At 41.0% G+C, this 16199-nt stretch overlaps 2 protein-coding genes across 2 annotated transcripts in view; both read left to right on the forward strand.

Annotated features, from left to right (window-relative positions):
* The window catches only part of SCP2 (sterol carrier protein 2), a 16666-nt gene extending 9692 nt beyond the window's left edge, over window positions 1-6974 (forward strand). The window contains exons 11-15 of the mRNA XM_017733533.1: window positions 3-43; window positions 2546-2639; window positions 3234-3363; window positions 4784-4863; window positions 6082-6974. Of these exons, the coding sequence (XP_017589022.1) occupies window positions 3-43; window positions 2546-2639; window positions 3234-3363; window positions 4784-4863; window positions 6082-6177 (441 nt within the window). The 3' untranslated portion in view covers window positions 6178-6974. The remainder of the gene's footprint in view (window positions 1-2; window positions 44-2545; window positions 2640-3233; window positions 3364-4783; window positions 4864-6081) is intronic.
* PODN (podocan) overlaps window positions 6872-16199 on the forward strand; it is a 31345-nt gene continuing 22017 nt past the window's right edge. The window contains exon 1 of the mRNA XM_008633093.2: window positions 6872-6886. Within this exon, the coding sequence (XP_008631315.1) occupies window positions 6872-6886 (15 nt within the window). The remainder of the gene's footprint in view (window positions 6887-16199) is intronic.

Genomic DNA, 16199 nt, shown 5'->3' on the forward strand with positions numbered 1-16199 from the left:
TGGTCGTGACGCTCCTGAGGATGGGCTCCCCGCGGGAGCGCAGGTGAGCCGCGGCTGGGACACACCGGCGGCGCTCCGGCACGGGGGGGTCCGCGGGCTGCGCCGCCAGGCCTTCCGGAGCGCTCCGCTGGGCTGCGCGCAGCACACAGCGCTGCTGGCTGAGCCTGGCTGTCCTGCTCCTTGGGTCCTCAAAACTTAGTTGTTGTAGAGTTGTTGCGCAAGGAAGAGATTGAGCTGTAAACTAAAACACCCGGCACTTGTAACTCTTGGGTACCTACAGGTCTGTACCGAGGTTGTAACTCACACGCTGTCGTGTCACATTGTGCACTGAGAGTTATTGGAAAGCTCAAACTGACTTGTAAAAATGGCTCATGTGATTGTAAGGAAGAGTAATGTTCAGAGGAAAAAAGCCACCAAACAAAAACCATTCCAAGAACAAAACAGGCCGCATTAAAATTAATTAATTGAAACTAGGGATTTGCCAAAACCAGCAAGACATCGATGGGAACAGAGAAACCACTGCTTTCACTGCTAAAATTGTTAGTAATTTAGCACTACGAAGGGTTGCTTTCAGCCCTGTTTCATGTGATACTGTAATTCCGTAAAATTCAGGTGTGTTACTTGCCCAGTCCTGGCTACAGAGTTTGCACTTGCAGTTGTAGCCTGTTTCAGTGAGAGGAGAACTCTGCTGTGAAGGTCGCTGCATCTGCTGTAGTTCTTTGCTGGAATGGACAGGAATTGAGAGAAAATACTTAGCATTTGTATTATACTAGTATTTCAGGGGAGACTTTTACAATACAGTTCCCTTTAGGTTTTCACTTTCAGCTTTCCTTAGAAAGATTGACCTACTTATTGTGGGCATTATGGCTTTTAAAGCTTGGTGCCAGTACTTTTTTTTTTTCTCTGAAAACCTGTGAATAGCAGAATTTATCATACACTGGCCTTTCAGAAAAAACATATCCCTCCCTCCCAGCTCAGCTATTTCTAACATCTGTGTCAGCTGAACCCATGCAATTCCTGTGAGGTGGCAATATAATCTGTGGAAGAGGTGGTAAGAGAAGCCACTAAACTTTGAAGGGCTGCAGTGTTGACTTTTTGTAGTGTCAGGGCTGGTAATTCTGTCTCTTTTGTAATCCCTAAGAAGTTGTACTATGTGCGAGAAAAGATAGAGGAAAAATATGTCTTCTCATGGATTCTCTTCAAACATGCTCACAAAACTTGTCAGTGGGTGTTGGTACAGTTTTAAATCTGAGTGGAAAAGACTGTTACAGGGTGTACACCTTTTTCCATTGCTTTGAGCTTTGTCTTTAAAAATACTGTCACCTTGTGGAACAGAAAAACTGATGCTATTTTTATATCATCAGCCTTGAGGTGCTGCTGAAGTAGTCCTTCCTGTCGGGGAGATTTTCATGTACAGATAATATTTCTCCTGAAGAAACTTAAGTCTAATTTACTGTGGTTCATTTCACCTTCACTGGTGCTTAGAATTTTTAAAATATTTTCTTAAGTACAACTCAACCCAGAGAAATCTTAGCAATACTCATTTCATCTTACACTAGAGAAGCTTAAAACCTTTTAGTTCTTCCAGAGGCTCTGTGTGGGAGATCCCTGATGCACAGAGTTGCACTAATGTATGTCAGACTTGGGAATGGAACAGTGTGGCTGATGTGCTCAGACACCCCTTACATAACCAAATTATGATGTGCATTGTGTAATTAAGGGAAAGGTGGTGACACTCCATGTTTGTGAAGATCCTTCACACCAGTTTCCTACAGCAAGGTACATACAATTAATCACTGGTTCCAGATCAAACCTGTGGCTTCAGGAATAGCTGGTAGAATGTGCATCAAGGCAGCAGGTCTTGATCCATTTTGCATTAGTTTTTGAAACAGTTCTGCTTTTTGTTTGGTGGCTTTTTCTTAACCTTACGGTTTTGCATCCTGTTGGTACAGCCTTGGTTTATTAGCAAGATGAATCTGTCTCCTTCAGACAAGACAGTGCCCACTTTTGCTACCCTGTCACACATCTGTACAGCAGTGTCAATACCACCCCAGTAAGTTCCAGCAACATTTCTTGAGCAATTCTGTCACTGACCACAGTTTTGGACTCTTCTGCCAACAGACGGTAATAGCTGTAAACTTATTCCTCCTGCTGCTTGAATTGCCATTTCTTTGAGCATTTATCTGTACTTCAGCTCTGTGTGCCCCTGCAGAAAAGAAGAATTGGTCTCCATGCTGCTATCAGGCCATGCAGGGTGATTGCTCCAGAGTATCAGGAATAAGATTAATGATTTACTTTCATTATAAAATTAATCTTCAGTTCATACACTCAGAATACACAGATACCTGGAGCAATTGTAATTCAAGCTGTCAAGAGACCAAACTTCACTCTGATACCAGAGTTGCTTTATACTGCTAAAATGTTTCTTGCTGGTGTTAGGCCTATTCACGATAATTTGAAGATGTTGAAATATTTTGATAATTTGAAATTTGATAATTTGAAAATATGATTTAAAGTGTTTAAATTAATGGGTTTTTCATTTCAGTAGCGGCCATATTGTGGCTGTGCCTGTCAGTGCAGCTGTTGATGGATTTAAGTCACATCTGGTCTTCAAAGAGATTGAAAAGAGGCTCCAAGAGGTACCTGACTACTTCTTTTACCTACAACAGGATTTTAATTCATAACAAAATGTGTGTGAAACCTGATGGGAATGTATTGGCATCCGTCACTTCTTCAGCACTGCTCATTGAAACCAATGTTGTAGATATGGATTTTGACAGAAAACTTTCTACACTGTGACATGACTTTAAATTACTTTTTTTCCCACACAGTTCCTACCTGCATAAGGATATTTCAGTGGAGGCAAGTTTAGGTTGTATGTAACGAGCTTGCTAACTAACCAAGGAAACCTTGTGTTTGGTGTTAGGTGCTTGCTTTGTAAGTGTGATTAGAAGAAGAAATCCCATTTTGTCAAACTTGTATCAGGACAAGGCTATTAGGACAGTGGTATTTTTTCTTAGTTTAATAGATTTCAGTATAGATAGTCAATCTTAATTTGAGTTTTTTGTTTGTTTAGATTTTTTGATGCCTGTTTAAATGATGCCTAATGGGGAATAGATATTTTTATATTAGTAGGAATGGTGAAGGTTTTTTAATTACTTCTCTTAAATCCATACTATCAGAAAATTATGTTGAAATAAATTACTAACTTTCTCATTCCATGGTCATTACAGGAAGGAGAGCAATTTGTCAAGAAAATTGGTGGAATCTTCGCCTTCAAAATAAAAGATGGTCCTGGTGGGAAAGAAGCAACTTGGGTAGTAGATGTGAAAAATGGTAAAGGCTCTGTGGCAGTTAATTCAGGTCAGTGCTCTTTTATTATGTCATTGCAGAACACACATAAAACTAATGAATATAGACTCGTATTCTGTTTAAGCTGTAGTGACCTTGAGCAAAAATGATGTCAAGCATCTTAATTTTAAACTTTTCTTATTATTGACACTTTTAATCCATGGTGTTTCAGACCAAGAACTAAACATCATCTACTCTGAATCTGTCTAGAGAAAATTGTGTATTTTAGAGGCTACAGGCAGATCTGTCATGATTTCACAGGAATCAGAAAGGAAAAAAAATAAAATTAAACCTCTGGGCTTTTTTTGTTCTCACCTCTTAAAATTTTGGCCAGAAATGTAACTTGCAGCTGTTTCTTCAGTTGCTTTGTTGCAGACACTGGTAAGCAGTAAACTGGTCTGCCTTGTCAAGTTAATTCTCCTCTGCAGCTAGTTAAGCAACAGAACTTGACTGGTTTCAGTGCTGTACCAGCTGGCATAAACTTCAAGTTCCATTTTTAAAAAGGCAGAAATAAGATACAGGCTGGGTGGTGTTGGGGAACCCCATAAAAATATTGAAAACACAGGATTTGTACCCTTGCCATGAAAATGTCTTGTCTCAAATCAGAAGTTGCATACCCTAGTAATGAAAAAAACCCAAAAAACAACAAAGACAAGAGTCAGTCCTCAGAATCTCATATATCCATGAACCTGCATCACAGACCTTTTAATTAAAAACATGACAGGGGATTTGGTTCAGAAATTCATTGTTCTAAGTTATTACAAAAAGAAAACCACAGTCTTCTGTTGCATGGACAACAATTTATCAAATATTTCAATTTAATGATGAGTGTAGGAAAAGATGTGTGCAGGTTTTAGCCCTTTGGTACACACATCAGTATTTATATCAGAGCTTATTAAAGTAATTTTCCAGCTTATTTCTAGTAAGAAGATCCTATAAACTTTTGTATTTGGATTAATTCAAATGAGTGCTTTTAGAATGCACATGTTGTTCCCATGGAAGGAGAGGGCAGGAAATGCCTGAAGTGTCAGTAATGAATATCTTCAGAGAGTGTCACAGGGGAAAACTCATCTATTCCAAGCTGATCTTCGTAAATACAAGCTTGATAAAACTCAAAGATGATTATCAGTGTTTCAATGAACATTCTATCTGGTTACAAGTAGATTATTATTTATTTTCAAGGAATTAATTTGCTTAACTTTTCAGGAAGGTCCATCTTTCTTCAGTGTTGGGGTGGTCTGTGCTACAAGGTGGCCCAGCTGCCTGTTGGCTTTGGGTGGCCTCTTGCTGATATTTTTATAATGTCTCTTACTTGTACATACTTCAGGTACCGTTGGCTGACCTGTGGGATGAAGGGATGCTCCATGTAGTTGTAGCTCCTATAACTGTTTCAGGTCTCAGTTTGAATCTTCATTCAACTCCTGTCTTGCAGATAAGAAGGCAGATTGTACAATCACAATGGCTGACACCGATTTGTTGGCACTCATGACTGGCAAAATGAACCCTCAGACAGTAAGTAGGGCAAAGATGACATGATCAGGGGACTGACTGGTTTGTTTTGAATGTGTTTAAATTGAAATAATTTGAATGTTTTCATCCAACTGCCATGGCTGATCTGAAAAATTCTTGGTGTTCTCTGAACAAATCAGCCAAAATGAGATTCATCAAGAAGGACAGGGACATATCTCAGACATCCTGCAGGGCTGTATCCTGTGTGATATCCCAGATGGAGATATAATAGTGCTTGGTTTGCAGAGAAGAGGGGCAGTCCAGTTTTTGCAACATGCCATAAGAAAGAAGGAATGTGGTCCTCTCTTTTGAGGGCTTTACCCTCATAGCTGACATTAGTGTAAGGAGTCATCTTGATGCTGAAAAGTAGAAATTGAGGTGAGCATGCACTGAATGCCTGTGATTATTTATTGTTGTTGGGTGGGGGGGTTGGGGGTTTTTTGGTTCATTGGTTTCTTTTTTTTTTTTTATTCCTCTGTGTGCCAAGAGCAGTCACAGTGTACAAGTAAACCAGACGTTTAAGTTAATTTCAAGTTGCTGTGTTGTGCTTCCAAATTTGGAATGCTCTGGGTAACTGTTTCAAGATTTTAGTCTGGTAATCATGGGGTAAATTTTGCAAACTGAAATGTGTCTAGGAGAAATTTGAAGATAAAACACATTATAGAAATGTTGTAATATACATGTAGAAAATTCAGAAGCAACGCCAGCTTTACATCTACAGTTTGGATATTTTGCTGCATGCAGTTCATCTTTTTACAAGGTCTGGAGGAAAAAATCCAAATTTTCTGCATGTCTGCTTCACAAACAAGATATGTAAAATTGAATTGATCAGGAACAAAGCCAGTTAAGGCTGAGGAGGATTTGAGCTAAGAAATCAGTTGTGGCACCTACTGTCACCGTGGCTTTATTATTTGCAGTTGAAATAATCAGTTTGTCTGCTATGAACAGTTGCCACCAAAGCATGGGGTGTTCTGCCTGCTCCAGAACAACAAGCAATAAACAAGCAAGTTTATTCTCTCTGGTATCACAAATTAATAAAAATACAACTTCCTTGGTTTACTGTTCTACAGTCAGACAATGCATTTGGTGCTGGATGTGAGGTGTGTGCCAGAACTGTTGGAATGACCAAACTGCTCATCCATAATAACCATAACTATCTGGAAGGGTGCATTTGGGAGTACATGTTGTATTGCATTTCACAGAATCTTTCTTTCTTTTCAGGCATTCTTTCAAGGCAAATTGAAGATTTCTGGGAACATGGGCATGGCAATGAAACTTCAGAATCTACAGCTTCAGCCAGGCAAAGCTAAACTTTGAGCTCAGTAGAGTAAATAGTCAGTACTTGATATTCTTGACAAAAAGTAGAATGAAACTAGACATTATCAATAATATGGCACAGGCTGGGTTTGATTGGACCTCTCTCACCTAAATTCTGTGGTTAGAGACCTTAATTCTCTTAACAATTTCCATCAGTTTCTCTATGGCTAAGCTTGAGGCACTAACACAAATGATACATGGTGGGGCTTTGTGACAGTTTTTGTTCTAATCACTATGGACAATTTTGTAAAAATTAGAGCTGAATTAGGCTGCTTACTGTTGTTGAGGTTAATTGGGAAGGAAGAGAGAAAAGTTATAAATAGTTTTGGCATATCAATGAAATGAGTTGCATTTTTTAAAGGCTGTAATAGCAGGTCATACGAATACTTTCAGACTTCCACTCTAAAACTTGCTGCTGCTTACATTAAAATGGTCTTGTAAAGGGGATCTCTAACAACATTTTTTTAGAATAGGTTTTAGAAATTTGCTATAAGATACTTTTCTTATTACTACTCTGGAATTAAAAAATAAATAAAATACCCAGAAGTAAGCAGGAACTAGAATGTTGCTGTGAGGTTCACAGGATTTGATAATACTTCAGCTTGAAAACAGATGAGGTTTCCCAGGAGAGCAGAGAGGGAGTACAACCAAAATGTTACTTGTTTTCTCCTGGTAAAATCTGGTGTTGATCATGATGACGTTCTTGTCAGTAATGTAAAAGCTTTAAGTTCTGTTTTGGGAAAATGTATTCTGGTTGGAAGTTTAATAGAAAATTAAATATACTTTTCCTGTTCTTCTGTGTCTCTCTTGGTCAAATTATAAACATGGATTTCATGTTAATGTACTGAATGGAGTGTTTTATTCAGGACACCTGCAGACATCCACTTTTTCCTCCTCAGGCATTGTTAGTAGATGGTCCATAAACTTCATCTCAGTCCAGCAGATACATCTCACATCCTCACATACGTGGGCTATGGCTGAGGAACTTACACTGAAACTTTCACTTCTCTGGTTTAACTAAAATAATAACAAAAATGAGCAAATTCAAGCCAATCATTCTGCTTCCTATTGGAAATGGCGACAGATTGCTGAGCAGTAAGAATGGCTCTACTCCATCAGACCAAAAATCTTTCCGTCCCACTGGATTTTCTCACTGTTCATATCTTGGAAGGAATATGAAGATGGCCCAATCATTTGTTTCCTCAGACTTCTTTCCTAACTGCCACTGGTTGTAATTTTTTTTCCCAGCTCACCAATTTGAGCCAGAAGTGGTTATGTCTGGATTGTCTTTCATGAGTTTATCCAGTCCCTTTTGGAATCCTTGGACAGCTTTTTTAGCATGGATCATGAGTTTCTGTACCTACACCCCATAAAGAATTAAACTTACTCCTTTCTATCCTATACGTTCCAGTTTTATACCTCTCTGGTTTTTGAGGGCTTTTTTTCTTTTTGGGGACTTTCTGGGGGGGGGCTTTGTTTTTTACTTGAAGAACAGTGAACAGCTTCAGAGCACTCCTGGTGTTTATAGTCTTGCCCTGTCACCTTCAGACTTCACTGTTTAACTGTGTCACATGGGGAGAGACCCTTGTAACCTTCTGTCCATCCAGGTATCCTTCCTGTATGCTGCCTTCCTGTTGTCCTGTTAAAAAGTTTTCAAGATACAAGAGCATTTTCTGCCTATATTTTTCTTTCCTCACTTGCTTTTCTGACCACTCCTACTTTTGAGATGATGTTTTCTTAGATCTCTTAAAGCTGGGGACTCATTTCTTTCATACAAACTCAGTGCTTATTTCTGCACTGTGAAATTGAAATATTTTAAATTACTGTTCCATATGCAGCAGTTCATTTGTACTGAATTTCAGCTGTGTTTTACTGCCCAGGCACTCAGTGTTCAGACTTTCTCTTTAATATCTGGATGAATCAACATTTGTGACCTCACTGTTCACCATCTTTTCCAAGGCATTAGTTTTCTGTTAATTAGGACAAATATGGCAATGCTCCACTGTAAACTTTTTAAAGTAAAATCTGGTCATTAGAATCAGGTTTCCTCCTGTGTATTGTTTATTGACGTATCTAAAGGACTGGAATAGATAGGAGTCATATCTTTCAAATGAAAGCAGTGTTTAACTCTCTGTAAAATAACACTTGCTATTGTATCCACTGCTTTTTCCTAAGTTCTTGCCATTTGGCTTGTGGGTTAAAACAAAGGGGAATTACAGGATTGCAGCAGTAATTCTGTACAGAAAACAATTTGTTCCTCCTCTTGAATTACTGATACTACCAGAAGAACTCTGAGTAGATGTCTGTTATGCAAGCTAAGAACATGCCTTTTTCAAGAATTTTGAGTAAGATAAAACATGCTTTTGGCCTCTGCTTAATTAAAGCAGCAAATGAATTTTGAAGTGTAAACAAGATAACACAGATATTAGTAGTCCATCCCAATAATAGTTCAAGTAAGATGTGCTCAACTGCAGAGTGAGATTAAGTTTTTTAAGGGGGAAAAGCTGCACAGGAATATGAAGGGGGAAAAAAGTGCAAAAATAACTTTGGAGTTTGTTTGCTACCAAGAGAAATAATATCCAAGGCTGAGGCCCTGACCCTCAGAGAAATCTGGGTTTGCACAGGCCCGGGGCTTTCAGGCTTGAGCATCTGCACAGACAATGTCGTTATAACATAGAAATCCCAGATTAAACCTTCAATTCCCATCGGCAGTAGGTAGAGGGAGTAGTGCAGAGGCTGGCGCAGCCTGCAGCTAGGCGAACTGGTCAGGCTTGTATTTCTCCTGCAGGATTTAAGGAGATGGAATAAAAGACGAAGTCGTGTATTTGGCCCACCTACCTGCTAATGTCTTATTTAGACATCTGTCTTGTATTGTTTCTTCACTTTCAGCACCTTCTTTGTGTTATAACTTGCTGAGTAATTTTTACATATAACACTTCCTCTGATTTTTCTGGGAGTGAGGTTGGGGGGGGTGTCTTTTCTAGAAATCCCAAATCCTCCATGAACATTCTGCAGTCTTAGAATATGACAACTTTGAATAAATAAATGTTACAGTGGATAGAATTAATTTACTCTCATGAGGAAAAGTTCTGTGGTACAAAGCAGTTTTTGACAATATTAAGTTCTGTTACTCATTTTTTGCATAACTCAAAGCATTACCTACATTTGTACCATTTTAGAAATCTTGCTACAAAAGTTTTCTTTCTCACTCCCTAATGCTCTGTTGACCAAGCAACATTAAGTTCCTCTTCTCCAGCTAAAACCCCCTGTAGCTCTAGATCAGTGTTTTTAATGAAGTTTATGTGTTACTGCAATTGCGTTGTGCTAACTGGATTCCTTGGGGGCAGAATTAGAAAGGAAGACAGAGGTACAAAAAGGTGTCCAGTCACTGAACATAGCAGTGCTTTAATTTTGGTTTCAATGGCCTTGTGTAAAGGAAAAAAAAAAATTGTAATCTGCTAGGCAGAGGGTTTGGTGTTCTCAGACTCCCAGCTCACATGAGGGGAAATCTCAGCTTTAGACATTAAAATACTTGGGAGGGTTGTTCTTGCTTCTTGGGACTCTAGTGAGTACCCCTTGCCAGCTCTTGGTCTGGGGTTTTTTTCCCAGCTCTAATAAATGTGACAGCCAGAGGTGTTGGCAGGTTGGCAGGTTTCTCTTACCTTTATTTGAAAGTGCAAAATACATGTAATTCTTGCATATTGGAATTTTCACTACAATGAAAAAAGCAAGAGAAGCAAATGATTTGTCAGTTGGAGCCAGAGCAGAGCCGATACCTGACTCAGCAGATGTGGCTTGCAGGAGTTAAGAGTGAATGCTTTGGTTTTGGAGGACAGCTTTTATTTTTAAACTTTTACTTGAGTTTTGTGTTTTCAGCTCTGCTGCTCTGCCTAATCAGAAATAGGTTCAGTGCAGAACTATACACTTACTTTTGAAAATGCATATATGTTCCACAGTCTGGCAGGTGGCATCATGGAGGCTTTGCCTGTTTACAGCAAGTCCTGGTACAGGGCAGTGTGGAATCTCTCTGGAAAGCAGCACAGTGAGGAGGCTATGAACAGCTGAGCACAGTTCGTGGCAGCTGGGTTAAAGAGCTGGTTTTTTGGGGCAAAAGATCATTTCAGGATGCAGGAGGATGGGATAAAGGGCCTTGACTACATCTTCCCTCTCAGGACAGAAAAAACTACAGATAGTCAAGGCTGGTTTTGTCCATTTCCCATATGTCCAATTCGTCTGAGGTCAGATTCAACTCTTACCTCCTTGGAACAGGAAATCCATCGCTTCCTGTTCTGCAGAGCACCAAGAGCACTGCATGTCAGCTCTCGTTAAGCAGAAACGGGTAAGAATGCAATTAGCCTGGTGGATAAAAGGCAGGGGAAAGTCTCTTAACTATGAAAAATCAACACTTGAGGAAGCAAACCACATGTGGAGAACAAATGCTGGAAAAAGCCCCAACTGTTTGGAACAAATGCCTTTATTACTTAAATAAACAGCAGTGTAATTTGTTGGAGTGACAGTAGGAGCTGTTCTGTACCCTGTATCTGTAAGAAGAATTCATTGCTAACTTGAAAGCAGACAGCTTTGTATGGCCCTGGGTGGGTTTTCTGGGAAATGTTAGTTATATGCTGTGATACAGGAACAGAAACTTCCTAATAATGCTGCAGCAGGCTAAAAGGAACATGGATAGTATAAAACAAGTACAAAATATGCTGTGTCTGTATCCCATATTTCAGGTAGATTAAAAGCAGTCATGGATTTTAATTTTTTTTTTCTAAACAGTACATGTCCTCTGGGAGAACAGACATCTCGGAGTTCATTCGGATCAAGACACAGATGCCAATAGGCTCATGGCCAGGCACTGCTGTGAATTCTTAGGTTTGAAAAATACTTCCCTTCCTGCTTTGGAGACAAAACCCCCTTTTATTCCTTGTGTTTTGATTATTCATGTTTTGAAGCAAAATGACTGCAAGTTACTTAGAAGAATTTTAATGATTTTTTTTATCTCCTTTCATATAAAGGCACAATACCAGCACATAGCAGCAGTAATGCCATTATTTCTGTAGAGTCTGAATCAGATAAATAAAGGTGAGAGTAAAGAACGTTTTGTTACTTTTTAAGATACAACTAAAACCTTCAGAATGCCTCATGCCTCACTTCATGCAGATCACAAGTGAGCTGGTGCCTGGAGAACCACTGTTCTTGGAGCTCATGCTTCAGTAGATCTTCTTATACCTTTTGTTCTCTGTCATGTTGCTGTTTGACTGGCGTGTCTGTTATTTGAGCTTATAATATCACAACTAGATTTAGCCTGTTTAGGATAGTGTCAGTAGTTGCAGAGCTGAGCAGGTTTCACATGGAATATACTGCATAGTGCAGCTTGGCCCTGGACACGGCCTCATGCTGAGGTCCGCAACAGTTTCTTTGAAATCTAAGAGCTCAAGGTAGCCAAGGCTGTCCTGGACCTCCACCGGGTCTTTTTACTGCTGGGCAGCACAGAAGGTTGTGTCCTGCAGAGGGTGCTGTGTGCCAGGCCCATGGCAAAGCAATGCTGTGACACACTGTCTGTCACAGCTGCCCCAGCAGCTGTTTGCCCAAGGACCTGGTTCTCTGCCATCTCTGTGGGCTGAAGAAATAATCATACCAAAGTTTAAACAGAGTCTTCAGCTTCAGTTTTTAAACCTGGAAATGTTTCTTCATGCAGGCTACAGCCACCACTCAGGCCCAGCAGCAGGAGACATGCAAGAGTACGAAGACTCAAGTTTGACTGGAAATGTTTCCCGCAGCTAATTCTGTGCTGTGAGTCTTGCAATGGAAATTCTTTGCTCTGAAAGTTCCAGAAAGCTGCACTGAACAGAAACAGTGGCTGCTGAGTCCATGTACCATGGCAGGGCATAGCCTTTGGCTTACTGGTGTGTCAGAACACCTTTACATAGATTTGACTCCAGCTCTGGTTTTCCTGGGAATTTGTGAGGATGATGGAAATGCAGCACTGGGCCTGGAGAAGGGAGATGGGGAGTCTGGGATATGTTGATGTAGGAGATAAGATGTGGAAGAAGTGAAAGCTTGGATGAAGAAAAAAAAGCCTGTACAAGTAATTTGTAGCATAGTGTAAGGGTGTGTATCCCTTTGCACATGGGATATCTGATGTCTGACTCTTGTGTGCCTCTGTTTCCCCACTGAAGGAAGCTCAATGCCCTGCTTTTTATAATGCCCTGTACTTCCTCTAGATGCTACCTGACAGCTAATTACTATACTTCTACAGAAAAAACACAGGTAAAAATGCACTTTTGGGGAAGGGTGAATGCTGGTCACTTCCTCTCCCTTGTGGGCTGCTCTGGCATCAGTAGTGAGTGAGGTAATCCCCCTACTCCTCCTCCCTGAAAAATTGTGCACATTTTGTTGTATGGACTATACAGAAAGGGTAGCAGGCAAATGTGTCCTGGATCTCTGAGTCACTAGGAAAAAGCAGCCAGCTTTGTTTTGTTTTTATTTTTGTTTCAGTAAAAAAACCACTTCCCACTCAAACTTTTGAAACTTCCACGTGGCACACAGGGGGATCAGTTCCAGTTGATATAAGCCTGGCTGAAGAGAGGGAGGAAATAACTTAATTGCTTTAGACTTTAGTTCAGCTGGAGTGGAGAGGAAAGAATCAGTGTCCCTTCTTTGGAATCCAGCAAGAAGATCGTGTTGTTGGTGAGGACAGATCTTCTGCAGGTTTTGTGGAGGTACTGTATGGAGCACTGCGGGGTACTCACAAAACAGGTGGCTTTATATTTTATATAGTAAGGGCTGTCAGGGACAAAAAGCTGTGTTGCTTTCTTGGTAGTATTGCTGCACTTGGAGCATACTGTTATCAACTGTATGTTCCTGTTCTTTTCACCAAATAAGAAATGTGAGGTTTCTGGGCTGAATGTCTCTGTGTGTGTGTGTGTGTGTGTGTGTGTGCGCGTGTGAGTAGAGGTTCTGATGTTGGTGCTGTTAATGTGAGATATAGAAGATAGAAAAGAGATTGAATGGATGGGGTGTTACAGCATATTTGGGAACTTTGCCTCTAAGACATTTGTAGCTTCAGCCTATGGATCCCTGGTCCCCGAAGATCAGTTGATGTGTTGAAAAGGAGGGAGAGTTAAAGGGGAGGGAGATAAAATGCAGGAAAAACTGCTGATCTATCTCCTCCTAGCTAATTTGAACCAGACCCCCAGAGAATGGGAGGACATTCCCACCTGGGAATGATTTGGGTTGAATGCAGCTAAACTCAAAGGTGCAGTAACGGTGCAGCTCCAGTGTCCTGCAATGAAATGCAAAAGCATGCACACTGTCTCTGCTTCTCTTCTGCCAATTCCTGCATGCTGGCTTTTGGCTTCGCTCACGGATCTTGCAAACTGCGTTGACAAAAGTAATGGGAGATTGTTTATTTCCCAAGTCTTTATATTCAGGCTGTAGCTGCTTCCTCTTTCCTACTCACATTTTCCCATATGGTGACTTTGGAAAATTCCTCTCTGATTTCGCTGGGAAGTGCAGGAAGCTCTCACTGGTAGAGGGTTGCCTGTTGCTCTCTCCAATTCTGCTGCTCACATCTGGAAAGGATCTGGCTTGGAAAGGGGAGACTTGCTCTGAGCTCAGTGCATGTTACTGACATGGCATGAGCTGAGAGCCTGTGGGGGCAAGAGAAATGTTCTTCTCCATTCATCTGATTTCTGACAGCAAAGGTGAGTTTTTCTGTTTTTTTTAAAGCTGGCTTGTCAGACAACCTGCTGCAGCAGCCTGCCTGTCAGCTGCAGCTTTTAGCAAGGGTACTCAGTGTAACAAACTCAGTTAACCTGTTGATTTTGGAGGAGAATCCTCTCCTTCAGTGAATGTTTTTCTCATCTCTGTGTATGTGTGTCCTGTGAGAATGTGTTTGGAGAATAATAGGTAACAGAGATTAGATATTTTGAAAGTGATTCTGTTGTTTATTGGGGGAACTGTAATCACTGAGAAGCATTCAGTAACTCCTGAAACTTCAGTTTACCTCTTGAGACTGTGCCTTTTGTAGCACTCTCGTGTTGTGAGGCATCAAAGTGCAGGTATCAGTTGTGTCTGGACCCAGAAAGATACAGCCACAGACGCCCCTGAGCTGGTTTCAGTGTCACTTCAGTCTTTGGGTAGCAGGTCCTGATCCAAAGCCCTCCTATATCAAGGGAACAGGACTGACTCTTTCTAGTGGGTTTTGAGCTACTCCTTTAGAAGCTTTCTTAGTAAGGCTGTGAATCAGGCCCATGGGAATGAGTTGAAAGGGAGTGAGTTACTTCAGCCTTTCTTTGAACTAAAAGAAAATCACAATCATGCCTGGTTTTACTGCCTGCACTCCAGATGTACACAGATGTTCCTGTATCCAAAGTGTCTCACTGTGCTAGAGCAGCATTCCCTCCAAAGGCATTGTAGCAGACACATGCATATTGATAAGGGGGTGAGATTTTCTCAAACACTTACTTGCAATAGATAGAATATTTCATGTTAATTTTTTAACATCTTTTCACCAATAGATGTGGAAAAGTCAGCATGTTGCAAATCTGTAGAGCCCAAGACCAACCACGATGTAACTGTGCTCTGGGAACAGCGCTGGTAGTGTTACAGCAGAGCTGACTGAGACCTGTATATACAAGGTTTTTTGTCTATAGTTTCTTTTGCAAGTATCTATAAGGGTGAGATGTTATAGAGGAAAAATACTTTCTTAGAGATCTGAAGTACTTTCTGAGATGATTTTCCCTAAAATTTCTGAAATATTTTCTGAGATTAGGTCACCAAATACTAAGGATTTTACTAATCCTCTGTTGGCATACTCCATATGGCCAATTTTGGTCTCAGTATTAATATCTAGCTGCCATACAAGGAATGTTTTATAAAAGAGATGAATTTCATTATATTCAGCTATTACAGATATGAAAGCTGTAAAATAGTGGAGCAGGGGGAAGAGGGATCAAGCACATAATGATAAATACTTAAAATCATCAACCCAGCATGTTTGAAGCAAAGACCAGGACTAAAGCAACACCAGCATCCATGTTTTGGGATGCTCTGCCCTGTAGTCCCACCTGCTCCCATTTCTTCAAGTATAAGTCAGTGTTTAAAAAAATTATTTAAGACTTTCATGACTGTGACTGAGAGCAGGATCTCTCCAATGCTTCCCAAGCACCCAAGCTCTCTGTGAGAGCTCCTGGTGCAAAGCCGCAAGGAGCTGTGGGCAGATGTAAATACAGACATGCAGTTCTGACAGCTGCCAGTCTGGCTCTGTGAGGTTCTTGTTTCTGATGCGAAGAAGGAATCTGGGCTAGCAGAGGTGAAGAGAGTACTTATTTCATAAGGTCATGAATCCATCGTGCCTTTTCACCTTAAAAGATCAGCCTAAGCGTTTCTCATCACTGTCAAATCCTTCTGTGAAGAATAGCTGAGAGGATAAACAAGAAGTCATAACCAACCCTGACTGCAAACCTTTATGTATGAAATCTGAGAAGGGCAGAAAGTGGGACCGAGGGGGCTGGGTTAGGGCCAGCTGGCTGCTCCAGTAGATACTCAGCTTCTGTTTGGATTATTTTAACCTGCGGCCAGAAAGATAAAAGCTGAACATTGGCCAAGTGTTTTAGGTTCAGATCAGCACTGTCCAAAATCCATAGGAAGCCCATTCTGTTTTCAGTAGGCGCGAGGTTTTGTTATTGCACGTGTAGCAGCCCCTCTGAGTCACCTTCTCCAGCCTCTATGTGTAAATAACGAGACGAGTTTCTTCCTATGCAAACCCGTGAGGAACGGTACGACCGACAGCCACATTGAACTAACATTGCATAACCTCTTCCCTGTATCTGCGGGATCATCTGGCGTTTCTCAATATGAAAAAAGCAATAAATAACCTGGGGAGTCGGGGTCGGTGCGGGGGATGCTGCCGGGCCGCCGGCTGTACCCGGGGCCCCCTGGCTGCGCAGCGCCAAGCGCCTTGAGGGGACGCGAAAGCGCCCCGGGAGAGCGGGAGGCGGCGGCGGGGCTGGCCC

This window comes from Corvus brachyrhynchos, unplaced genomic scaffold (assembly GCF_000691975.1).
Source record: "Corvus brachyrhynchos isolate BGI_N302 unplaced genomic scaffold, ASM69197v1 scaffold34, whole genome shotgun sequence".
Lineage (NCBI taxonomy): Eukaryota > Metazoa > Chordata > Aves > Passeriformes > Corvidae > Corvus > Corvus brachyrhynchos.